The 27379-nt window shown below is 37.3% G+C and overlaps 2 protein-coding genes across 2 annotated transcripts; both read right to left on the bottom strand.

The window, feature by feature from the left end:
* Positions 1 to 13591: 13591 nt before the first annotated feature.
* Positions 13592 to 14461, bottom strand: LOC125676386 (uncharacterized protein K02A2.6-like). Its single transcript, XM_048914262.2, has one exon. It carries the CDS (start codon positions 14459 to 14461, stop codon positions 13592 to 13594), a length of 870 nt encoding a protein of 289 aa, XP_048770219.2.
* A 54-nt stretch (positions 14462 to 14515) lies between these two features.
* LOC125676393 (uncharacterized protein K02A2.6-like) lies at positions 14516 to 16855 on the bottom strand. The gene has a single exon (XM_048914265.2). It carries the CDS (start codon positions 16853 to 16855, stop codon positions 14516 to 14518), a length of 2340 nt encoding a protein of 779 aa, XP_048770222.2.
* Between the last annotated feature and the right edge of the window lie 10524 nt (positions 16856 to 27379).

Here is a 27379-nt window from a genome sequence, read left to right as displayed (position 1 = left end):
GCTATTTATAGAACGGGAATTTCCACACTTACATATTGTAAACGAAATGTATTCGTTTGATGCTACCAAAAATAAACACAAACAAAGATATGAATAAAATACACATTAATTTAAAGAAACAGCACACATAGGCCTAGTCATGACGTGGCAGAATAGTCAAATTGATGGCGTAGGACACTGCCTGGTAGAAGTAGACATATTTTAAACAGTTAAATACGAGTTCCCATGCAGTATGTATCGTCTACTTTACGAGTTCATTAATATGACGGAGCAAGCAGCGACTTTTGATCTGTGAGATGAGATATTAATGAAATTGAACTGCGTTATATGGGGCTTAGTCAGCGAGAGCAGTTTAGATAAAGAGGTGTTGAGCTTTTTACTTGATGTTGAAATGGAACCGAGTCGCATTCCATGCACAATAGTCCTACGACACAACCGGTGTTCAACGTCTCTTCAAACGCAATGCAGCATACATCCAGTTATTCTCTTTAGAGAAGTCGATAGGCATAGCCTTCATCGACTTCTCTTCGCAAGCATTCATGTTTTGATTCTGGAAAACGTGTAAATGCCGGAGTCGGTGACGGTTTATGCTTCAACTGACGTTTCGACTCAGATGTGCCTGAATTTACGCAATAGACAATTTGTTTTCAAACATTTAACAGTAATGCTCAAAACTGTCACAAAGAAATCAACACTTTCTAGCTTTTAATCCATTTTCAACATGCCCCCTGTCCAGGGTTTATGTTAACTGGTTTTGGGAGCTGTCACAATAGAGGACCAGTTAAGAGAAAAGCAGGCTGACGTAATCAGAGTTGTGATTTAAACCCGGGACAGGGGCATATTGAAAATGGATTAAAAGCAAGTAAGTGTTGATTTCCTTGTGACGGTTTTGTGCATTGCTGTTAAATGTTTGAAAACAAATTGTCTATTGCGTAAATCCAGGCTTATCTTAGTTGAAACGTCGGTTGAAACATAAACCGTCACCGACTCCGGCATTTACACGTTTTCCAGAATCAAAACATGAATGCTTGCGAAGAGAAGTCGATGTAGGCTATGCCTCTCGACTTCTCTAAAGAGAATAACATCCAGTCAACACTTGTTTTCTTCCTTTATATCTAATTCAGCTTTTTACCATTGCACCTTTAATTTCGCGTATAATCCATTTTTAAAAGGAAGTTAGCCCCTGAGCTTTTGAGTACAACTGCGCAGGATGCTACAACTAAGTATTTACTGGTTCAATACTTATCCCATTGGTGGAAACAGATTACACATTTATTGCTTAACCCTATCCAGTTGAATTTTTTTGTGTCAATTCAAATTTTGAAAGGGTTTGACAGGGACTATATTTTGTGGCGCAAGGATTCACAAATCAAAAAGTTCTAATTCTGCATGATATTACAGTTTCTGTTTCATCCAATGTATCGTCTATTTTTATACCCCTATACGTAACGAGTACTTGTATTTCAGTTTTATAATTTATGATACAGGTAGTTGAGACTTAGAACTAGTTCAAATGTTGTAATTTATTAACTTGGTTGATATATTGTTCCAAACAGAACACCGATTCTTAAAAAAGTTTTAATTAATTTAGTGGAAATTTTGTATAAAAATTCAGTATTTTCGCCAAAAATTAAACAGTTTGATCTCCAACTCCAACTTTTTTTAGTGGCATTTTAAATTGTAAGACCATACCTTGAAAATTGTGTTAAATTTTAGAAATTGACATTACTCCTAATATGTCCTATTAAACTATCACTTTGATATTATGAAGTTTTTCGTATATCAAGTGCAAAAAGGTCATTATTTATTTCCATTACTAGTATTAATTTATTTATTTTTATCTGTAGTGTTAGAAGACATGATTATGTATCTATTATATGTAATGATTGATTTGTGTTGCTTATGTTGTGTTGACACCAACAGAAAAATCAAGTTTAATTGAATAAATTCTAAGTGCAAAAAGGTCATGTTTAGAACACTATAGCTCAATAACAAGCGTTGCGACCCTAGTTTCAATGTTCTACATCATTGTTATGCAGATGACACACAAGCCTATCTAGTCTTCAAACCTAAACATGACTGGCAAAATACCGCTAGCCGCCTTGAGGCTTGTATGGACGAAATAAAGATGTGGATGTCCGCTAACATGCTAAAATTAAATCAGGACAAAACAGAGTTCATTGCTTTTTCATCGAAAACCATAGTCACTGACTCACCATCGTACCATCTGAACTTTGTCGACACTATTATCAGTGATACATCGTTTGTGGAGAACCTAGGTGTATGGTTTGCAGGCGCGTCGGCAAGTTTTTGACATTGGGGCGGCGAACTGGATTTAAAAAAAAAGGGAGGGGGGTGTAACGTATTTTAGCTAGTATGTACATATATTCACCCCCACCCCCATATTTTCCTAATATATATCTTTCCATCTATTGAAAAAATTGCAATATTTGTCTTCAATTAGTGTATCCTAAATTACATTGGTCAGTGTTGTAGCGTTGATGGAAGGCACCATACACAGTCCAATGAAGTCTTCATGCACATTTAAATCCCTGTCAACATGACGAATAACAATCACAACTTGTTCACGGTTAGACTGATCTGTTGTCTCATCAACCATGATGGAGAAATAGTCATTCTCTCTGATGTTCGATGCCACGTCCCGCAATATCTTCAAAGCCATCACTTGTAGCATTCCATTCTGGATGTCTGCTAATGTAAATTTGTCTTGCTTCTTTTCTAGCCACTTGAGGATTGACGGATCCGATTCACCACGGAGCTTCAGAAGCTGAATAAAGTTACTTTGCTCGTTGTCATGGCCACGGAGAGGTAATCCCTCAAGAAACCTGATGTTTCGTAGAATTGTTAACAGCTGCTGTCTGTTGCGTATTTTCTCCTCTGAATGGGCAACTGAGAGTACTTCACCAATGTCTTTCGTTTCTCTGGGAAGTTTCATTTTTCTTTCCACAGACTCTTTGTGGCAGTCGGAATCTTGATGTTTCCTGAATTTTGACGTGGCATCCTTCCAGTTACTGAAGCCTGTAGATATAAAACTGCCCTCAGCCTTGGAATAGAAATTTTGCCTTCCTTTGCGGCGCCCATGCAAATGAAACAGAAAGCCAGATCTTTTGCCTGAAAATATTTTTATATACATGTATAAATAAACAGACACATAGGACTAAAAAAAATAATGGGGAAAATAATGATAAAAAGAATTGTACTTGATGAAGACAGACATTTGAGAATGGAACAAGCTGGATTCAGGGCAGGAAGAGGCACTACGGAACAGATATTTGTCCTACGTAATATTCTAGAACAAGCTATAGAATGGAACTCCAACCTCTATCTATGCTTCGTCGATTTTGAAAAAGCCTTCGACAGCGTACACAGGGAAACCCTTTGGAAGATCATGAAATCTTATGGAATACCAGACGTAATAATCAGTATGGTTAAATTAATGTATGAAGAAGTGAATGCGCAATTGTTGATGGGAATGGTACAACAGAATGGTTTAATGTTAAATCTGGTGTCAAACAAGGATGCAACATGTCGGGTTTCTTGTTCCTTCTGGTAGTTGACTGGATAATGAAAAAGACAACAGCAGATAACAACTCAGGCATAAGATGGAATATGACAACAAAATTAGACGATCTAGATTTTGCAGACGACATCGCTTTATTATCCAGCAGCAAAGATCAAATACAACAAAAACTGAACTCTCTAAACAGATATGCAGCTAGAACAGGTTTAAAAATCAATACAGGAAAAACCAAAGTTATGCGTCTAAATGCTGCAAACATCACACCAATAACCATCAATGGGAACAACATAAACGATGTGGATGAGTTCATTTACCTCGGAGCAACAGTAAGCAAGACCGGAGGTACTAATGAAGATATAAGAAGAAGAATTGGCCATGCAAGAGTAGCATTCCATAAGCTACGCAAGATCTGGAGCAATAACCAACTCAACAGAAAAACAAAAATGAAGCTCTTCAGCTCAAATGTAATAGCTGTGTTATTGTATGGCAGTGAGACCTGGAAAATGACAAAAGGGGACAAAAAACTTGTAGATACCTTCCAGCACAAATGTCTTAGGAAAATCTTAAAGATCTACTGGCCAATGAAAATATCAAATGTAGCAGTTAGAGAGATAGCAGGAGTAGCAAAGATCAGCACTATGATAAAAACACGCAGATGGCAGTGGATTGGACATGTGCTACGGATGGATAAAAGAACACACCCATATGTAGCCCTTAGTTGGACACCAGAAGGAAAAAGAAAGAGAGGAAGACCGAAGGAAACGTGGAGAATAACAATAGAAAGAGAGAGGAAAGAACTAGGTTTTGGGTCATGGACAGAGACAGCAAGATCAGCCCAGGATAGAAGTAAATGGAGAGGACTTGTTCATGGCCCTATTCTCCACGAGGAGAGAAGGAATTAAGTCAAGTAAGTCAAATAAACAGTATATCATTTTCAGAAATATCGACTTTAGTGTAATGACTGTAAATGAACAAATGATGCATTTACTTCATTAATTCATTAAATTAACCTATAAAATATCATGGAATAAATTAAAACATATAAAATAATCTCATACACATACCTCGTCATAATGCAACCATGGGTATGGTTTGAAAAAGGAGGAGTTGAACGAACGTAGTTCTGGATTCTTTTTGCCGAAAGACCGCTTTGGAAATTTAAAATTAGCAGGTTGATTAATACGTGTTAATCCGTCCATTTTTGAAATCAAAATGCAGGAAGATATGTGACAAAGGTAAACAAAAAATCTCAAAAAGTTGTTTTAGACAGTAATTTTGATTCATCTTCGGTATTTTCCTTTAATTCACATGCTCATTCAGCTCATGTGCTCATTTATTGTAACAGTTATATTGTTTGATAATTGTTTAATGACTTAACGACTTGCGGTAGTGTACCATGTAAAGCGTCTAAACGTCGATCGATCAATTAATGAAGCATACTTAATACCCTATTTTTGGGAGTTGAACTATGTTCAATCTCCCTGGGTCATCACGCACTTTTCTGCGCAGTAATTTGTATTGATTTGTATAGTGGTCGTCAGCGGGGGTTCTGTGTCAGCTGATTTACTCCTAGGTAAATCAACATAAACTTTTATAAACATCCGCCATTAAATAATCCATGTAACTTTTCTGAATTAATCTAATTTTGATAATTGACATGTAAATAAATGCAATGATATTGTATTCAAATCAATTTGAATACAAGATTTCGATCAAATTGATACTGATATACATAGAAAAATAAAAGATAAGGTTGAAAATTGTCGTTTGTAGCGCAGCGTCACCTATAAACATTGATAGGGAAACGAACGACAACTGCACACAAGCCCTATTGACACCGTGGCGCGAAATATCGAATATGGTGCGAAACCTCAGAAAATTTACAAGAAATAACTCTACAACATTGTGTATGTGTATATATTTGTTTTTTTTTTTAATGTGATATAAAAAATGCTTGATGTTACATGTAGATTGAATTAAAACACGTCATTCCCAGTCAACAACTTTCGATTGGGATCGGAATACGAAATAAAATTTCTTATATCCGGTGGCAAAGTGAAACTTCTTCATGCTTCAAGTTATTGAATTACGTAGTAATTGCACGTTACACATTAGAGAACTGTTCCTTTTAATAAAGAAAGTCACAAAATAGATACAAAATGAGTGTACCTTATTCATTACTGTTACCGAGCTTTCGTCGACTATAATCTCGAAATGGCGTGTTTCGCTGCGCTTGATGACGGTAAGGTCCACATTTTCTACGTGAGTAGTGTGATAGTTGTTTATGAATTTTTTGCGCATACATGGTATGTCTCGGCTAGGAATAATGGAAACTTTCTCACCTATGTATGTAAAGACATATTAATCTCTATTTTTAAAAATGTAGAACACTTTTATGAAATGACAATGTTTGAAAACGCTTAGAGCCACGATGTCAGACTTTCCTTTTCCAAGACATCAATATATCAAATTCATTATCATTTTTGAATAGTATGTACCATATTTTGTACCAGTTATCCATTTTGAATCCCCTATTACAATGGGATTTTGCTGCACTCTGTAATGTTTGAGTGGATGTCATGAGTGTGTGTCAAACAGAAATTTTAAGAGCATGGGATAAGGTGCTGCCATGTATTACTTCACTATCAAAGTTTAACCCAGTTGCCACAATGTTGAATTTATGCTGCAAAAAGGATTGGAAATTGCTCTGGTCAAAACACATTGTTTATTTGTCTACAGATGAAAGAGACATGAGGATTCTCCCTCACAAACTGAAAAAAAAAATAGTTATGGATCTTGTACATGTATAGTTTATTAATCACTATAGATTTCCAGCATCACAAGTCTGATTCCACTATATGCTTTCCATACTGTCAGGTTCATTCACCCCCTGTTTGAGCCACAGTATAATATCCCAAATACCTTGGCAATAAATAACATTATTTGACTAGTGTTTCATTTTTAGCGGAGTTGCGATGAAGTCGAACTCGGCTTATGATCTGAAGTGCCTTTGGGCGGGCACGCATCAACATTTCATTTCCGCACCATAGCTCTTGAGCAAATTATAGGATCTCATTCAAACTTAGATGGATTGTCAGCCTCAGTAAGATGAGGAAGCCTATCGATTCTGGGGTCACTAGGTCAAAGGTCAAGGTCACTGGCTATAAATAGACTGAAATTTGGAGAAAATTTTGTTTTCCGCACTATAGCTCTTGAACGAATTATAGGATCTCAATCAAACTTAGATCGATTAAGTAAGACAAGAAGCCTATCGATTCCGGGGTCACAAGGTCAAAGTCACAGTGGCTATAAATAGACTGAAATTTGGAGAAAATTTTGTTTTCTGCACTATAATTTTTTAACAAATTATAGGATCTCAATTAAACTTAGATGGATTATCGCCCTTGATGAGACAAAGAAGCCTATTGATTTTGGTCAAGGGTTAAAGGTCAAGGTCACAAAGGATTTAAGACGGCTGAAATTTATGTACGCAAGATTTTGCTCCCTGCTTGATAATTCTTGAAAACTTTTCTGCCGGTTCCCTCAATGCCCATTCCTTGCGCAACTCGGCTTGCGCATTTCCGATGCCCGACAATTTTTAATTTTTTTGCATTTCATTTATTTTGAGTTATTATACAATTATTTACCATTCCATTGATCCTCTACAGGACTGTAGTATACTCAGGTGACAGTTTAGCATATTGGACTACCTTTTCAAGTAATGAATCCTTAGAATTAGCTATAACTAGGATTAAACTTGAATGTATATATACAGGGGAAAAACTTCTTCATAACTGCAAGGCATTGATAACCATATTGATTTGAATGTTTGGGCCATAATATGTGGTCACATTTTTCATGAGAATATAAAGGGGTGAAATTCTAGAAAACAACAACACGACTTCAGTTACTCGAGGAGCGTTGTGGCCCATGGGCCTTCCATTATCCATGTTTGCTGTTGCAACGCTTTGAAAAACAACAACAGTTGATTTGTATCTAAAATCATGATAATATTCAGTCATTTATCCCCCTACCCTTCCAGTATTATCTTTTCTAACTGAATTTCCACAATGTTCAACTCCCACGAGTACTTTAAGTACTTTGATTAATTATTGTGTACACACGTCGGGCCCAGGTACCTACTTCACCTTTTTCTTTACTATTCTATTTTTTTTATTTTTTTCTTCAAAATTATTGGGGCGGCGCCCTGGGTTTGATAAGACACGTTGCATGCAAAAGCAAATCTCATCTGTGTCATCAACTACGTAACATCGGTCGCTCATAACAGAATATGCGTGCAAGACTCTAGTATGTACCCTCGTGACATATCGGCTCGACTACGCCAATGCTCTTCTTTTCGGTATTAACACAACCGACTTGGCAAAACTGCAGCGGATACAGAATATGGCAACACGAATCATCACTCGTATCAAGAGAAGTGATCACATTATTCCAGTGCTGATTCTTTACATTGGCTTACAGGCGCAGCCAATACAAAATTATCCTCAACGCATACAAGGTGATTCAGAAGATGGGACACAAATACTTGGAGGAGGTGATCACTGATCTGAAAATTCACTGAAATTAGTTAGACCTAGATGTCGAACCTCCACATATGGAAACAGGCGCTTGGATGTGGCAGAAGCTACACTCTGGAACTCTCTGCCTGATACCCTCCGCCGTTGTCAGAATTTGAACACTTAAAAAAAACCATTTAAAAACACAACTTTTTAGACTTGCATATTATTAGTATTATAGGTGGTTAAATCTTTATGGTTTCTTTACCATCATTTTAACATGACTTTTTCAAGTGTATCATTGTATATTTATTTCAACTATTGTATTTTACATCATTTGATTGTACGGCGTGGAACCTTTTTCATGCATATCATGTTTTAGATTTTAGTAATTTTATTTCACATTATTGATGTTTTTCTAGCAATGTTTTTATATTATCTGTCTTAGTGCTATTATAATTTCCTTTTACTACGTTTATAACATGCTGTATCATTTTTATTGTGTGCAGCGCTTTAGATTGGTTATTTATAGTCATGTAGGGCGCTATATAAATAAATATTATTATTAATATTATTATTATTATTAGTTTTTCTTTTTAATTTCCTAATTCTCTTTCAAAGTAGAAATCAAAAATACACTTCTAAAAAAAATTGACATTACTCCAAATCTCAGGTGCGAACCTCTTTAATTACAATGTAATAATTCACACAGGAACAATAGTTGGACAACTATCACACATAGAATGTTTAATAGAAGACGATTACAAACCTTCAACTGCTGATGACAAATTGCCTGAGCACTCAAATGAGCTGTATATAAGGACTTGCCTGAAGATGAGTAAGACAGAAGCAAATGCAGTTAAAACTTTTCTGTTGAAATATGCTCAACTGTTTACAAAATCTGATAGTGACATGGGAAGAACAGGACTTGCTAAACATAGCATCGATACCGGATATCACAACCCAATCAAGGATATTCCAAGACGACTCCCAGAACACATGAATGCGGAAGTAGAAAAACATGTGAAGGAAATGATGAAGAACAAGGTCATAGAACCTTGGTCTTCTAGAGTAGTATTGGTGAAAAAGAAGGATAGGTCTACACGGTTTTGTGTGGACTATAGGCGATTGAATGCAATAAATGAGAAAGACGCCTATCCGATTCCACGCATTGATGAGACCCTGGACCAACTGGCTGGCTACAAATGGTTTTCAACCCTCGATTTACGCTCAGATTGAAATGGACCCAAAGACAAAGCTAAAACAACATTTGTAACTCGAAATGGGCGATATCAATTCAATGTTATGCCTTTTGGGCTATGTAATGCCCCAGCTACGTTCGAGAGATTAATGGAGTTTTTACTCTACAGGGTTTGCAGTGGAACATTTGTCTTATATATTTAAATGATATCATTGTATATGCCAGAACCTTTAATGAAATGAAAACTAATCTGTACAAGGTCTTTGACAAACTTGCAAACGCTGGACTTAAATTGAAGGCGAAAAAGTGCACCCTATTTACACGTAGTGTTGACCACTTGGGGCATGTTGTGTCTGAAGAAGGCATTTCCACAGACCCAAAGAAGACTGAGGTTATCAAGAAATGGCCACAATCTTGTAATGTAACAGAGCTAGGATCCTTCATTGGATTTTGTAGCTATTACCGTAAATTCGTACCAAACTTTGCAGTTTTGGCGAAACCATTACATGTGTTAACACAAAAGGGAATGAAATTCATCTGGTCTGGCGATTGTCAGGAGTCATTTGATACTTTGCGAAATAGATGAATCAGTGCACCCATTCTGGCACACCCGGATTTCACAAAACCATTTATCTTGGACACTGATGCCAGCGATATGGCCATGGGCGCCGTGTTGTCACAAATACAGGATGGGGGAGAAAAAGTAATTTTCATACAAGTACCTGTTTAAGCAAAACGGAACGGAAGTATTGTGTCACACGTAAAGAACTGCTGGCCACCGTCCATTTTGTGAAATATTTCAGACATTATTTTTATGGGAAGCCATTCTTAATTAGAACAGATCTCAGTTCATTACGACGGTCATTGAACAAGAGAGATTCTGAAGGCCAGCTTGCAAGATGAATAAAAACAATTTCTACATATGAATTCCAAATTCAACACATACCAGTGAAAATGCACACCAATGCAGACGCTTTGAGCTGCATCCTATGTTGACAATGTGCATGGTAATGGTAACTGCAATGACAAAAGCCTGATAAGCAACGGGCAACTTAGATCAGTCTTTGAAGACAAGGATACAAACAGCATGTCGATGCAAGAAAGTCAAGAAGCAGATAAAGACATAGCTTTGGTCAAGTCTTGGCTAGAAACAAATGAGAGACAACCGTATGAAGATATAAGAAGTACAGGATATTTTCTTAGATCACTATGGAGTCAATGGAAGAGACTGAAATTGACAAACGGAATTGTATACAGACGATGGATAATTTTGGAAACAAATGACGAAATACTTCAGCAAGTTATTCCTCTCTCTGACAGAAGAACAATTAAAAAACAATGCCATGATGACAGAACCTCAGGTCATCTTGGAGTACATAAAACTTTGGCGCGAGTGAGACAAAAGTTCTACTGGCCTGGCTTGCATCAATATGTTAGATAATATGTCACAGGCTGTGACATTTGTACGAAGCGAAAGAACCCAAATAAGAAAAAAATAGCACTGATGCAGATTGTTCCATCAGAGATGCCTTTGGAACGCATAGCGGCTGATATTTCTGGGAGAACTACCAATTACAGAAAATGGCAATAGATATATTTGAGTGGTCTCAGACTACTTCACCAAGTGGACGGAGGCTTTTCTATGCCAAATATGGAGGCTAAGACCGTGGCTAAATTGATTGTAGAAGAATTTATTGTAAGACCTGGAATGCCTAAGATAATACATTCTGACCAAGGCAGACAACTTGAATGTGAGGTTTTCCGTAAAGTGTGTAAACTTTTGAACATTCAGAAAACAAGGACCACGGCCTACCATCCCCAGTCTGATGGGATGGTAGATGGGTTTAACTGAACCTTGACATGTATGCTAAGCGCAAATGTACAGGAGAATGAAAGAGATTGGGACACTAATATTCCCTATATCATGATGGCATATAGGCCAGCAGAGCATGAGTCGACAGGTTTCACGCCGAACATGCTTATGTTTGGAAGAGAAACATCTTTGTCATTAGATTTGCAGTATGAGATGCCAGAGCCTCTAAAAGGTAGGAGTCCAAATGAATGGGCTTGGATTTTTAGAGAAAGGATAGAGAGAGAGAGAGAGCCCACAGTTTTGTTCGCAATTACACAGATGCTGTCATGAATAGACAGAAAAAACTATCATGATATGAAGATGTCCTGAGAGAAATTCAAACCAGGTGACCAAGTTTTTATTTACTTTCCACAAAGGCAATATGTTGTTCTCCGAAGCTCGCTTTGTTTTGGCGTGGACCTTTCGAAGTCCTTGACAAGTGGTCAGAAGTGCTCTATGCTGTTAACTGTGAAAAAAAAGCAGATCATACATTGTGAATTTCAAAAAAGTAAACAAAGTATTTGACGAAAACAATATGCACACCGCCGTGGTAGCTTAGTGGTATAACATTCGCTTTGTAACCGGGAGGTCGTGAGTTCGAGCCCCGCTCGTGCCATGGCCGCGTCAAACCTAAGACGTTAAAATAGGTAGTGATTGCTCCTTCGCCAAACGTTCGACATTTAGAAGTGAGAATTATGGGTTTTTGGGATATATATGATCTTCTATTTCTACCAGTTAGTGCATGGCATGCGTCATCTGGTTGACTGTTCTGTGACGTTGGAGTGAGCGCACATTAAAAAAAGGATTCAATTATTTACAATTAAACGGTTTTTGACCTAATGGTTTTGTAACCGAGCCTTGAAGGCGTCAAGACTCGACGCCAGCACAGTTGAGGTGGGCAAGATGTTCCACTCTGTGATGGTACGAAGGTAAATCGACTCTTTCCTGACCGTGGTTCTGCATGATGGAATCTGCTTGGTTTGGATGTTACTGTTTCTTGTTGTCCCATTAAGTGGTAGCAGTTTGGTGGCTACATCCACTTTCACTCTGTTCTTATTGAGCTTGTACATCATGCTGAGTGTTCTTCGTTCTTTTAATGACGTCCACTCTAGTTGATGTAACATGTCTGATACAGATGAGGTGTTGCTGTATATGTTCAGAACATCCCATACTGTGCTAGCATATTCTAGTGTGGGTCTAACTAATGATATATATGAGTTTTCTTTTATACTTTTGATGTTGAGGTTACGATTAAGGAAACCAATGGTGTTATTGGCTTTGACACAGATGTTGTTGATGTGTTGGCTCCACTTAATGTCCGATGAAATTGTAATGCCCAGATATTTACCTGATGTTACCCTCTCTAATTGATGACCATGCAAGATGTAATCCTTCAAGATCGATGTTACGGTTTTTCGTGATAATGAGAATGTTACACTTCCCCGGATGGAATTCCATGAGCTATTTACGTTCCCTCATTACCAACTTGTCTAAGTCGTTTTGAAGTGTATTTGTGTCGATGTCTGATGTTAGTTAGACAATATTATCGTCGGCAAATAATCTTACTCTTGATTATAAACCCCCAGGCATATCATTAATATAAAATAAGAATAAACTGGGTCCGAGCACTGACCCCTGTGGCACTCCAAATTCAACAGATACCAGATCTGACGCTTCGCCCTCGATGATAACCCTCTGACTGCGATTAAGTGGGAAACTCTGAATCCATCTGTTGGTCTTCCCTGTAACTCCATAGTGCTGTAATTTATGGATAAGTAGGCTGTAACTCACTTTATCGAAAGCCTTCGAAAAATCATGCATCACTAGGCAAATTGTCTGTTTGCCAGCGTCCACATTACAGGTGATGTCGTTGATGAATCCAATGAGCTGGGTCTCGCACGATAGTCCTTGTCTAAATCCATGCTGTAATGGGTTCATGTTGTAAAAACAAAGGCACCGTGTCGCGGCAGGCGTTGACACAATGAAGAACTTTCACTGCGTAACAGGGGTTTCTTCCAACAAGAATAACTGAAGAAACGCCTGTAGAGTTCAGGTCTCAATATATTTATATGGACACAGTGATGGAATAGACAATATATCTATCTCTAAAGATAGCCCTGAAATATGATAAAACAACGATATAATATTAACTAAACAATCAAAGCCTATGCTAAACGATATTTAATCTTACTGATTTCCATCAAGATATATATATCATTTAAGGGAGATTGTTATGTTTACTTTATTTAAACATACAAAACCATATAAAACATGGCTTCCCGCCAATACACATACATAGGAAAAAAACGTGCTTGCATTATAGCAACAAAACGTTACGGTCTGAATTCCGGATTCCGGATTAATAAACATTACACATTTCCCCCCTTTACAAAATAATCCGAGATTCAGATCCAACTAATTACAACAAAATCAAGTTCAACTTTGCAAAATCAGTTACAGTCTTCAACATCAAAAGAAATTTAACACTTTTCAATAAGTCTTTCAGGCTTGCGATGTTGACGACGTGGATATCGCGGTTGTACTGAATTATTGTCCGAATTTCGCGCATTGACAACGGAACGTTTGGAATTGTCCTCTACAATCGGATTATTGGACACAGAATCCTGGCATGACGGTACATCAGCGATAGAAGGAGTATCTAATTGTTCACCTTGGCTCTCTAATGGTGCATTAACAGGCACAATGCTGTTAAAAGGATTTGGTTTCACGGATTCCGGACTGCCTAACTCACACATACCACATTCACGAATCTGATCAATATGTCGTTTCCACAACATACCATAAATATTCACACGATAAGTAACAGGCCCCAGTTTTCGCACAATGATCCCTTGTATCCACGAAACTTTACTTCCACGATAGTCACGAACCATGACTTTGTCACCGATCTGATGTTCCCACACCTTCTTCTCAGCTGGCAATGACTTCCGCTGTATACGATCTGTCATGTGAGGTTTCACAACATCCAGTCGTGTACGTAGTTTGCGGTTGAGAAATAACTCTCCAGGTGTTGTTTTGGTAGTTGTATGAGGTGTCGTGCGATATGACAATAAAAATGCTGCAAGTTTCTGATTCAGAGTTCCGGTCTCACTTGCCATGTTTTTCATTGCCTGCTTAAAGGTACGCACTGCTCTTTCCGCTTCTCCATTGGACGCAGGGTGATATGGTGCAGACTTGATGTGACGTACTCCATTCTCCTTTAGAAATATCTCAAAATCTTCTGACACAAATTGCGGTCCATTGTCCGAAACAATTTCCACAGGTAATCCATATGAGGAGAATAGATATCGTAATGCATTGATAGTATTTTCAGAAGTAGTAGAAGTCATCATCACTACGTCCATCCACTTAGAATACGCATCCACGATTATCAAGAACATACGTTACATGAAAGGTCCTGCAAAGTCAATATGCACTCTTTTCCAGGGTGCACTAGGCCATAACCACGGATTTGCTGGAGCCTTTGGTAAGTTTGGTAACTGACTTCTACAAGGTCCACACTGAGATACCTTTGTCTCTATATCAGAGTCCAATCCGGGCCACCATACATGAAGTCTGGCTAATGATTTCATCCGGACCATTCCAGGATGAGAAACGTATAACTCCTCCAGTACATCCTGTCTGTACTTTTCGGGGATAATCACTCTGATCCCTCGAAGTAAACATCCATCTTCAATGGTAAGCTCATTTCGAACTCGGAAATATGGTAACAAAATAGTGTCAGGTTGTAAACTTGGCCAACTACTCCTAGTAAACTCCATTACACGGGAAAGTACCACATCATTCTTTATTGCAGCAACCATTTTATCCGCGGTCACAGGTAAGTTTCTTATCTGTATTTTGTGAATTTGTTCAGTCTCTCTATCAAACTGTGTCCTTGACTCTTGGTCAACACACGCCATTGGAAAACGTGAGAGGGTATCCGCATTTTGATGTTTCCCAGTAGCTCGATATTTAATGTCAAACTGGTAAGATGACAGTTGAATTGCCCATCGCTGCAATCGCGAAGCAGTTAGAATTGGAATGCCTTTCTTAGGTCCAAATATGCTAGTTAAGGGTTTGTGGTCTGTGATAAGCGTGAACATCCGCCCATACAAATATGAATGAAATTTTGTCACTCCAAAGATTATTGCTAAGGCCTCCTTTTCTATTTGCGAATAGTTTTTCTCAGCTGAGGTCAATGTTCGTGAAGCATATGCAATAGGTTTTTCATTCACACCATCGGTATGCGAGATCACAGCACCTAATCCATATCCAGAAGCATCTACAGCTAACACCAGCGGTTTGTGAGGGTCATAGTGAGCCATTACCTGTGAGGAAACCAGCAAGTCTTTGACCTTGACACAGGCTTCAGAACACTCTTGAGTCCAGTTCCATGGAACATCTTTAGCCAACAGATGTGTAAGTGGTCCACTAAGTGTTGACATGTTTGGGATAAATTTTCGATAATAGTTCACAATTCCCAACCATATCTGTAGTTCCTTCTTAGACTTTGGATCCTCCATGTTCTGAATTGCCTCAAGTTTCTTCGGTGAAGGTTTAATTCCCTCCTTGCTCACCACAAACGCAAAGTACTCGACTTGGTCCTGCATGAACTGACACTTGGACTTTTGCAACTTCACACCATAACTATCTAATCGTTTAAGTGTATTTTCCAAGATATGTTTGTGTTCATTGTCATTTGCACCGGTTACTAAGATATCAAGTATGTATCCAACTTTGTCGAGACCTTGGAGAATCGTATCCATGGTGCGCTGGAAAATAGCAGGAGCTGACGCAATGCCAAAAGGTAAACGAGTATATTGGTACAGTCCTTGATGTGTGTTTATTGTCACATACTTCCTAGATTCTTCATCCAAAACTACTTGGTTATAAGCTTGAGATAAGTCCAACTTAGAGAACTTCTCTCCATCATTTAGCTTTGTGAACAACTCCTCACTTGTCGGAAAAGGGTATTCCGGAATATCCAGGTATGGATTTACAGTAACTTTAAAGTCTCCACATATTCGTACAGATCCATCAGCTTTCATTGCTGGGACTATTGGCGCTGCCCAGTCCGAAAACTCAATTTTCTTTAGGATGCCTGTCCGCTCAAGTCGGTCTAACTCAGCAGATATCTTATCACGCAGAGAAAATGGCACTGGTCGTGGCTTGAAGAATTTTGGTTGAACATCCTCCTTGACTTTCAAGGTTGCTGTTACACCTTTGATACATCCCAGTTTGTTATCAAACACTGAATACTTTTTCAAATCCCCAGCCACAAAATGAATTGACTGCCAGTCCAGTTTTATAGCTTCCATCCAATTCCTACCAAATAATGCTGGTCCATTTCCCTTCACCACGACAACAGGTAAGAATTTATTTTGTGTCTGATATTTCACATGTACATTCACTTCACCCAGAACTCCTAACATTTCTCCTGAGTAAGTTTTCAGAATAGCAGTACTTGGACGCAATGTCACTTTTTGCTCTAACTTGGCCTTGTACTGTTGTTCCGATATCACTGATATAGAAGCGCCAGTGTCCAAGTCCATTTCTATGGGTTCATCTTCCAGTGTCAATGATATCTTTATCTCCTTGACCCTTCCATGTTCCCCTGACAGTGAGAAAATAGGCCAATGTTCATTTCCACTGTTATCCTCTTCTTGATTCTCGGACACAAAATTTAGCTTGGACTTCCTTTTTTGTTTCTTATGTTGGACTGATTTCTTTTTTGAGCACATTTTATGTATATGTCCAATTTCATTGCACGTTTCTGATGTTTTTCGTTAGATGTCATTTTTCTCCCGACGAGTGAGGGGAAACCATCCCCTTACGAAACAGCCTGTAGAGAAATAAATGTTATGTGATTGAACTCCATCTGATCGTCAATTTATGTAGCTCCGTGAGGCCACGTCGAGCACTCTAGAAGATTATATCGGAGATTTATCCCAATATTTACGCTCCTGTTACTCCAGCTGTGCACTCTTTCCTGAAGTAATCATCAAGATGAACAAGATCGCATATGAATACTCGACGAAGAACTACGTACCTAAAAAAACTCATCGAAAGGACAGAAACCTTCGTCAAAAACCTAAGATGGAGAGCGTTATTCTACTTGAACCCGGAACTGAAGAATTCTACTGACAAGAAAGAAACATTTGGCTTCAAATCACGCAAATCTCCCCCGCAAATCAAAGAGCTGAAAACATTTGAGGAGAAGTTGACCAACCTTATAAAGAACGTTGAATTTGAAAACAAGACAAACGAGTTCCAGCATGAATTGAATGAAGACAAGCGCAGGATCACAGAGAACCCCAAAGTAATTATTAAAGCCGACAAAACATCTAATTACTACGAGCTCACGAATGAAGAATACTCAACCCTCCTTGACAAAAACGTACATAAAACGTACAAGAAATCTACCGGTGAGAAAATAAACGAGATCAACTCTGAAGGGAAGCACATAGCTGAGCAGCTAGGTATCAGCGACAGAACCGAACGTATAGCCGAAAGAGAATGCTTTATAACACTGAAAGATCACAAAGAGAACTTTGAAAACGACCCGAAATGCCGTCTCATCAACCCGACGAAGTCCGAACTCGGAAAAATCAGTAAATCAAATCTACAACGTATTATACAAACAGTAGCGGCAGCCACTAGACACAAATTATGGCGAAAAACTTTATCCGTAGTGGAATGGTTCGACAGTATACCTGACAAGAGTTCATCTTCATTCATTTGTTTTGATATCGTGGACTTTTATCCCAGCATATCTGAGCAATTACTCCGCAATGCTCTCAGTTACGCATCGAAGTTCCATCATATTTCCGATGCGGATAGTCACATCATTATGCACACAAAGAAGTCGTTATTACTATGTCAAAACGAACCGTGGGTCAAGAAAGAAGCCAAAGAAAATCTATTCGATATTACCATGGGCTCATACGATGGCGCTGAGTGTTGTGAATTAGTCGGCATCTACCTGCTGTCAGTGATCAAAGCCGAGTTCGGTAGTCTATTAAACGTAGGACTATACAGAGACGACGGACTAGGCGTTACGAAATGCAGCGCACAAGTCACAGAGAAGATAAAACAACGTCTGTGCAAGATATTTGAGGATCATGGTCTCCGTATCACTATAGATGCCAACAAGAAGGTGGTCAACTATTTGGACGTAACGTTGAACTTACATACAAGTAAACATTCCCCGTATTTGAAACCCGGCAACATTCCGCGTTACGTACACTCCGGCAGTAACCACCCGCCTTCCATACTTAAAGCTATACCATCAGGCATCAATCACCGATTGTCATCAATTTCATCGGACAAAGAGGAATTCGTCAAAGCCGCCGGCATATACCAAAAAGCACTTGATGAAAGCGGCTATAAATACAAGCTAACATACGACGAATCAGCCAAAACTAAACAGAACAGCAGAAGAAATCGTTCCCGTAACATCACATGGTTTAACCCCCCATATGATAGTAACGTAAAAACAAACTTGGGTAAACAGTTTTTCAAAATTATAGATGAGTGTTTCCCGATAGGCCATGTTCTACGCCCGATTATCAACAGAAACACTATTTAAATATCATACAGTTGTATGCCATCCATGCAAAATGTAATTGACTCGCATAACGCTTCAATGAAACAAGTGCGCCAGACCGGAGATACATGTAACAGGTGTAATTGCCGAAACAAAGATCAATGCCCGCTCAACGGTGAATGTCGCGCCCACGGAATTGTGTATTTAGCTAGAGTCAGAGCCGATAATGGACAAGAAGAGAACTACGTGGGACTAGCAGACACCGAGTTCAAATTAAGATACGCCAACCACACTCATTCATTCCGTAATTCCACGAAAAAGAATACCACCGAGCTCAGCAAATTCATATGGACATTGAAAGACAAAAATATTGACTACAAAATCAAGTGGGAAATTTTTAGGAAAAACATCATCATACTCAAACATTTCAAAAAAGTGCAACCTTTGTATTCTAGAGAAATTCTTTATAATATGTCATCCCGAAAAATCTTCATTGAATAAGCGTTCAGAACTTGTCAGCACTTGCCGTCATTCCCATAAATTTCTATTTACTCAATCCTGTGTGTAATCATGCTTAGCAACTATCCAGCATGTTTCTGTGTAACATATTCTCAGCCACGCGGATGTTTTTCGTTAGATGTCATTTTTCTCCCGACGAGTGAGGGGAAACCATCCCCTTACGAAACAGCCTGTAGAGAAATAAATGTTATGTGATTGAACTCCATCTGATCGTCAATTTATGTATATATATATATATATATATATATATATATATATATATATATATATATTATAGGGTTATTGAACTTATATTGGTGAATATTGGCACGAGTTGGCTCTAAAAATGCACGAGCTTGCGAGTGCATGTTGACAGCCAACGAGTGCCAATATTTACCAATGTAAGTTCAATAACCCTTTTATTATATAGCTAAAGTATTTAGTTGTTAAATTATATTCCTTTTCACTCAAACTACTCCAAAATAGACGAGAATTAATCAATATTGGCATCTAAGGTGAAGGTGTGCAATAACAGCATGCATTTCTTAACTGTTCAATATTTAACCCGTCATTGATACATGAAGCAACTGATTTTGTAAATGGGGACATCATAATTTATGTACAGTAAAACATTTTGCTTAAGTAAATATTAAATACCGGCTCTGTCAGATTCAGAGGACCGTCGTCTGCCATTTTGGCTTGTTTATGTCGTTACGGTAACGTCAATATTGAACGCTCATACTCGGAATGTTTCGGGCGCATACAATTTACGCAATGCAAAGTTAGTGTTCAATAAATTCTCAGGATATTGAACGCTAACATTCTCTAGATTTTACGCAGATTTTATATTAAACTATTTATTAGCTATATAATAAATATTATATATATATATATATATATATATATATATATATAAATTGATGATCAAATGGAGTTCAATCACATAACATTTATTTCTCTACAGATAATAATAAATGTTATTGTGATTGAACTCCATCTGATCATCAATTTATGTAGCTCCGTGAGGCCACGTCGAGCACTCTAGAAGATTATATCGGAGATTTATCCCACTATATATATATATATATATAATATTGAATACATTTTGCTTTTCCTTATTAGTTCAGAGCGCATATGGGCAAGATCCTTGTCATACCATTTCTTATGATTAGGGGTTTTATTACGTTTAGTTTGCTTACTTGATTTAATCTTTAGTGAACGCTTACAGGCACTATATAATATATTATTAAAGTTTCCCAATAGTTCATCAGTATCTGTTGTTGAACCCATAGAACTACATACCCTTTTTGCACATTCATCAAATCGTAACATTTTGTCTTTAACCTCTGAGCTATCAAATGCTTTTAAAAAAGGTATTTCAGAGCTTTTGTTCCATACATATGAAAAAGGTATATTCAGGGTTGCAAATAATTTTAAAAATCCAGGGGCCATGTGGGCTCCTAACTTAACAAGTTTTACTAGCCCACATTGATATTTTGGGGTCCACATTTTCAATGAAATGTTGAAAGCAATAACAAAGAAGAAAAAAAACTTTTTACATGATGTTTTAATTTAATTGAACTCAGTTTCCATTTCCAATTCCTGCAATCTCTCAAATACTCTCTCTTCATCCTCACTATCAATGTCATATTCACTTTCAGTCTCACTCTCATTCCCAATTTCACTCCTAGACTCTCCTTCCATCTCTGTTTGTTCATCTATATTACTCTCTGTCTCAATAACATCATCTCTCTCAGACTCTGATTCCTCTCCAACACTCAAAGGGACACTCTTTTTCCTTCTTTCTGTCAATCTTCTATTCTTTGTCAAAAGAAACTGTGTTATGGCATTATTTGGATCAAATGATTTAATGTCATCTGACAAAAACTTAATAGCAAGGATGTTGTTTAAGGAATTTTGCCCTAATCTATTTCTCAAGTCTGACTTGACAATTTTGAGCTGAGAGAAACCTATATAAATTTCCACATCGTGAATCTAATCGCGCGTCTTCTTATGACGTTGATCCAATGAACAGTCTGTCTCTAGAAAACGTTTTATCGGTAGCAAATTGTGAAAACGAAAGTGCATTTAAAAGTAGAGTCAAACCCCGGTCGGGTTCCGGAAAAGTCCGACAAAATTTTTACTCGCCATGTGGGCGATAAGATCCTTAAGATTTTGTCGCCCACAGATAAAATTACTCGCATTTGCGAGTGGACGAGTGGTTATTTGCAACCCTGTATATTAGTGCAATGGTCTAAATTGGGAGCAACAATTTCTTCAAATGAACAATTAATATGAATTGTAATTTTTGCATGGTGAGAAAGAACTGGTATGTGATCATGTACATAGAAGTATAACACATTATTGGCAAAGGAAGTTGAAACTAAACAGTAATCAACAACACTATTTCCATTGTATTGGAAAGAGGTAAACTTTCCTGAAAGATCACCAAATGTTCTGCCATTCAAAATTTGTACATCAGTAGAAACACACAAATCTATAAGGTCTTTTCCCCTCTCATTACAAACACCATCCTGACTGAATCTTGGGGGTAAATTGTAACCCACATCATCACAAGGCATAGGTACATAATAGTCAAAATTTACATTTTCTGTTTCAGTGGCTGTTCGTGCATTCAAATCACCACATATTATTAAGTTTCCTAACTTGCCATATTTTATAACATCTGAATTTAACATGCTCATGACATCTAGGTTATGTCTAACTACATACGAGGAATTGGAAGGTGGCATATATACATAACAAACATAGATATCTTCGTTAAAACCAAAGTAAGTTTTACAGAGTTTTAGCCACTGAATTTCACTACTAGAGTTTTTCAAAATTGTGACCCCTTTTTTAACATCTTTGTTAATCAATAAAATCATTCCTCCAGAAGTAGGAAAACCATTTTCAGTTTTACGAGATATTCTAATTGATTCATAATTTTCACAATAAATATCAAGGTCATCATGTTTGGTTTCTTGCAAGCCTAATATGTCATAATTAGAGATTTCCTCTAAAAACGTGTTGTCTGTTGATTTATCAAACAAGGAACTTTTTAAGGAGTGAATGTTCCAACTTCCGAGTTTCAAGTGTTTTCTCACTTTTCTGACAGTCATATCATCCGATAGAGTTCATCCCTCAGATTGTTTGCCAGGATGAGAGTTCCTCTCTTTGTTAGGTGTTTTCTATCATTCAGGATGCCCCTTTGTGCATAACCTCTGTAAAATAGGTTGCTGTTGTCACAAAGTTCAACACACGGATCACTTCGGAACACATTTTGTAGGGTGACATTTAGAGTATTTACTTTTAGGTTGAGATCTAGATCTTTCCTTGGGAGGCCAAGTGATATTAGAATTTTCGAGTTAGGGAACTTCGACTTCGTACAGGTTACAAGGTTCTGCAATTGTTTGGTCAAGACATCCTTGTCGTGTTTCTCCACATCGTTGCAGAGAAGATGGTAGATAACAACTTTTGGATCAAAATCTGTTTCAGGCTTCTTTTCCTGTATGTATTTCAGGGCCTCCTCAACTGTAAATTTCTGGACTTTGTACACATACGCCTTTGATCCAGCAACGAATCTGGAATTCACATACTTCACATTTGAGGTTCCGATGAGGAAAACTTGTTTTCTTCTGAAGTTCCGTTTAGGATTCATCTCTTCTCTGTTCCTTTTATTCTGTTGCACAGTCTGTTGTGCAGGGCACCTCTTATGTATATCATCATCACTGATATCATTCTGTACTGGATAGTACCTCTTAGCTTGGGTGTTTTGTGCTGTCCCTTGGATCTGCCAATCATCATGATTCCTTTGATGGCTAGGTGTAGCTGGTATTAGGTTTCTTTCATCTTGGAACTTATAAATCTCTGTGGTCAATCTTGGAACTTATAAATCTCTGTGGTCAAGTTTTTATGTCGTTTCTCCTGCTCTGTGATTTGGGAGTTCTTAGATTCCACCATCTCTTCTAGAGTGTTAACTTCACTGTTGAGTTGTACTATACGTTTCTCAGCACAATCCGTTTTATTACGTAATACAGCAATCTGACTTTCCAGTTTTGATTGTAATATTTCTTTTTCAAGGACTGTATTGTGCAGTAAAGACTGAAGCTCAGCATGCTTTTTCTCTGTTGTGTTAAGTTTTTTTTTTTTTTAGAGTGGACACCTCCCCTGTAGTTTTGTTTGGGGAATTTGCATAACTTTTTGAGATAAGTTGCGCCTTTTCTCTTATAAGTCTTTCTTTATCCTCTGTAAGGGATTTAACTTTGTGTTCAAGTCTCTGAACTGCATCATTGCTAGCCTGTGTACAGATCTTGTCTATGACCTTAACAAAACTACTTTCCAGGTTATCTAGTCTAGTGAGAATAATATTTACGATATTATCATCTGCTGATGGTTTGTTATTGAGACTCTGTGCTGCAGAGTTCATACATGGGTGGCTTACAGTTTCTATTGTATTTTTATTCTCATCAACATTTTCTGAAGGAGATATGTGTGTTACTTTAGGATTGGTCTCTTCATTGTCAGGAAAAGTAGCACCTTCATTATCCAGAGTTTCGGTGTGCTTCATGGATTTCACAAGTGTACTCAAGTCTCTGAAATATTGATCATTGAACTTAGCACAATGAACCCCTTGGATAACAACCGACCCTGTCTGATAGAAGTTTATTTTCACAAAAGTCTCTGTGCCATCAACATCAAATGTAGTATTGATGACAATGCCATTTTTAAGTTTCGTTGAGTTGTTTTCGCCAAAATAGCGGACTACTGCTGCTTTCCATTAGTCTACACTCTCAGGTGCAATTCGAAACGAGACATTATCTACTTTGCCGTCACATTGCAAGTGCTCTTTAGGTTCTGTTTTTTCATTCATACTCATTATCATAGAGTCAAAGTCATCACCTGTTAGACACTCGTCGTATTTGGCGGGTTTTTTTTACTTTATTTCCACGTGTTGACATGGTTGACGCCATTTTTTTTTTCCAATGCAGATTCAGAAATGTTTATGATTCTAAAGGTCACAATTATTATCTATTTCAAGGTCCCTTGTATAATTTTCATAACGTCAGAGACAACTTCTGTTCACTAGCGAAGCCTGGTGAGTTACTCTCATACTGGTCAATCTATAAGGATGAGTTCTTTTAGACACAAATCTTTTTTAACGCCGTCGCCATTACCGGATGTTCGTCTAAGAAAGGTGTTTTGTCGACTTGCACGGATGTGGAGCTAGAGGGTCTATATATGTAGCTCGATATAAATGATTTGAGGTTCTCTTTAATTCAATTGAAGATATCTTTATCAATGCTATCAACAATATTTCAGAATTATCATTCAAAATTAATTGAAGAGGTCTTTTAAGAAACACTAAAAAAAATTTTCTCTAAACTGTGTATCAGATGTTATGGGTGAAAGAATTAAGATAGCAAATGTCTATTTTTAGAACATTGTGAAGTTGTAAGAGTGATTTCCCTTTACCTCATTTAAGATTTTTGAAAATATTTTAATTATGGATATGACACACACTCTTATACAAGTATAGACCTGTAATCAATTTCTTCCTAGAATTTTTAACAATTGAAATAAATGTACTTTAAAACTTGAAATTTTTCACTTTTATTTGGAGTACTGTAAAATGATGTTGCCAATGGTAGCAACAACCACGCTCGCTAGGTGGCACGTCATGTTCTATTTTTATTTCTACAGGAAAAGTGGGACGAGGTTCCACCCTATTTTTTACGGGCTAGTATGGATAAACCTAGAGCCTACGAATGATGCGAAGTTGATCGTTCGGATCTAAAATAGCTATATTTAGCGTATCTCACGTGATTAGGCACATTCCAGAAAATCCCTTTGAGATTGAGTAAACATTTACTTAACGGTGAAATACGCAACAAAGAGTGACATATTAATACATTTTATGCATGAATAAATTATACTGAGGTCAAACATGGACGATAATTGCCCGTGTTCATATAGTATTTGATTAATTTAGATATCCAAGGAAAGATAACTCCCATTATTAACGTACTCACAACGTACCGGTGGTATACAATAATACAATGTTTATACTTTTCTGAATGATGAGTGAATCTTATTTTCATCAGAACCTTTTCCATTACACTCACAGACCAGGTCCCCATACCCCTACCAGTGTCAAACTGTGACTGATAGCAGTGCGGTATTTAATTTGATATAGTCTAGAGGAAATTCGAAATATGGTAGTGACATTTCTTCCTCACTGAATTAGCTGGATTTTTAACGTTTAAAGAAAAGTGAGATATGGACTGGGGGGTTAAAAATGCTATTTGCCAAATTTTCAACAATATTAATTACAAGGCAAGGCAAAAGGGGTCATAAGCTACAGATGATGCAATTTTCACTTGCAAGTTGCACTGCCACTAGTTACACTTAATTAGTGACTTACTTACAGATAAATAAAGTAACTTACAAATATTTTATTTATTTATTTATCTATCATTTCATTTCATTTTTTAAAAATATGGTTTGTACTTGAAGAGTCATCGCAATAAAGGGACATTAATTAGTAGTGTTACAAAAAAATCTGATCATGCAGTTTTTAAATTTCTGAATTTTGAAAAAATAAAAATAAATAAATAATAGATTCTGATACCACTCAGCCCCTCGACTGGCCAGAGAGTTCTGCTTCTGTCAGTTCTGATATGCAACTAGTTCAGCCCCCAGACTGGCCAGAGAGTCCACTGTTTCGGTAAATTCTGATAATGATGCAACTCACCCCCCCCCCCCCCCCACACACAGCTCTACCAATAGTTCTCGGAAAAGACTTGCTGATGTTTAATAAATCAATTTTCCTATTAATTTTACTTTTGCTCCTGTTCATCAATTCATTAGGCTATGGCCCATTCTGATTAAATTTAATATCGTTGATCCGCTCCGTATTCCTCTTTCTTTCCTGTATCTGTGAAGTCCAGAGGTGAGATATATTCTTTCCAAAACAACGAAGAATGTTCATGGAACAATTTAGTATTAATTGTTTTCCTTTTCTGTTTTATGCCTTATTTCAAGAAATAACTTTCAGGTCACTTTTTAATGTGAAATGGAACATTTTCAATTTTTGACAACCTGACGGTAGGGGTATTTAAGACACTATACCTCATTTTCTGTAAGGAAGTGGAGTAAAAGGAATTCAGAATTGTCTTCAGCATACTCAAAATTGGTAATTACACCTGCTTTTTGTTGTTTTGGGTAATGGTGTTTCAAGAAATAAAGTTGGGTCACTTTTTGATGCGAAATGAAACATTTTCCGTTTTTGGCAACCTGACGGTAGGGGTGTTTAAGTCACTATACCTCATTTTCTATAAGAAATTGGAGTAAAAGGAATCCAGATTTGAAATCAGCATACTCAAAATTGGTAATTATGTTCCCCAAACAAAGTTTGGGAACATATTGTTTTTACTCTGTTTCTTATTATTATTATTATTATTATTATTCTTTTTCTCCGGTACTTTTTTGTCCGGTAGTGTTCTCAGAAACTACAAAAGGGATCGATATGAAACTTTCCAGGATGATAGTATAGCGTTTGTAGATGTGCATAGTGATAGTCATTTTGTTTGCACGTGCATGCACGCGCGCGCACGTGCATTGCAATTTTGGTACAAAAAATGGAAAATCAGAATATTGAAGGAAGCGATATAAAACCTAAATAGGATGATAGTATATCATTTGTACATATGAAAAATAATAGTTATTTTGCCAGCACGCGCACGCATGCACGTGCACGCGCATTACAAAATTTGTACGCTAACTTTGGAATCAGTCTAACTTTTTTGTTGTTCATTGAAATGGCTTGAAATTCATATCATAGGTAGATATTGAGACCCTTAACTGATTTACATGGTCAAAATTACTAATTTGCACGCGCATGCACGTTCGCTTCATTTTAATTGGATAATGCTAAAACGTTTGTAACTATCTTATTTATGAAGCGAATGAGATGATATTCACAGCATATGTAGACAATATGTGTATCTATATGTTGGTGTAACAAAAAATGCCAACGCACACGCGCATGCGCGTGCAACGTTTTTTAAATGTTCAATTTTTAAAGGCCGATAACGTTTTTGTTTTTCATCAAATTCTATTCATATTAGGGGTTTAGATGTATCTTGGTACTCCTTATAAATTGCTGTGGTTATAATGACTGCTCAGCACGTGCATGCACGTGTGCTGATTTCTGATTGGA

This window comes from Ostrea edulis, chromosome 3 (assembly GCF_947568905.1).
Source record: "Ostrea edulis chromosome 3, xbOstEdul1.1, whole genome shotgun sequence".
In the NCBI taxonomy this organism is placed as follows: Eukaryota; Metazoa; Mollusca; class Bivalvia; order Ostreida; family Ostreidae; genus Ostrea; species Ostrea edulis.
The sequence above is the reverse complement of the archived record's forward strand: the minus strand, read 5'-3'. Positions and strand labels throughout refer to the sequence as shown.

Excerpts from the sequence above, each read along its gene's own strand:
- LOC125676386 (XM_048914262.2), bottom strand. The coding sequence starts at position 14,461 with ATGACTTCTACTACTTCTGAAAATACTATCAATGCATTACGATATCTA.
- LOC125676393 (XM_048914265.2), bottom strand. The coding sequence starts at position 16,855 with ATGTGCTCAAAAAAGAAATCAGTCCAACATAAGAAACAAAAAAGGAAG.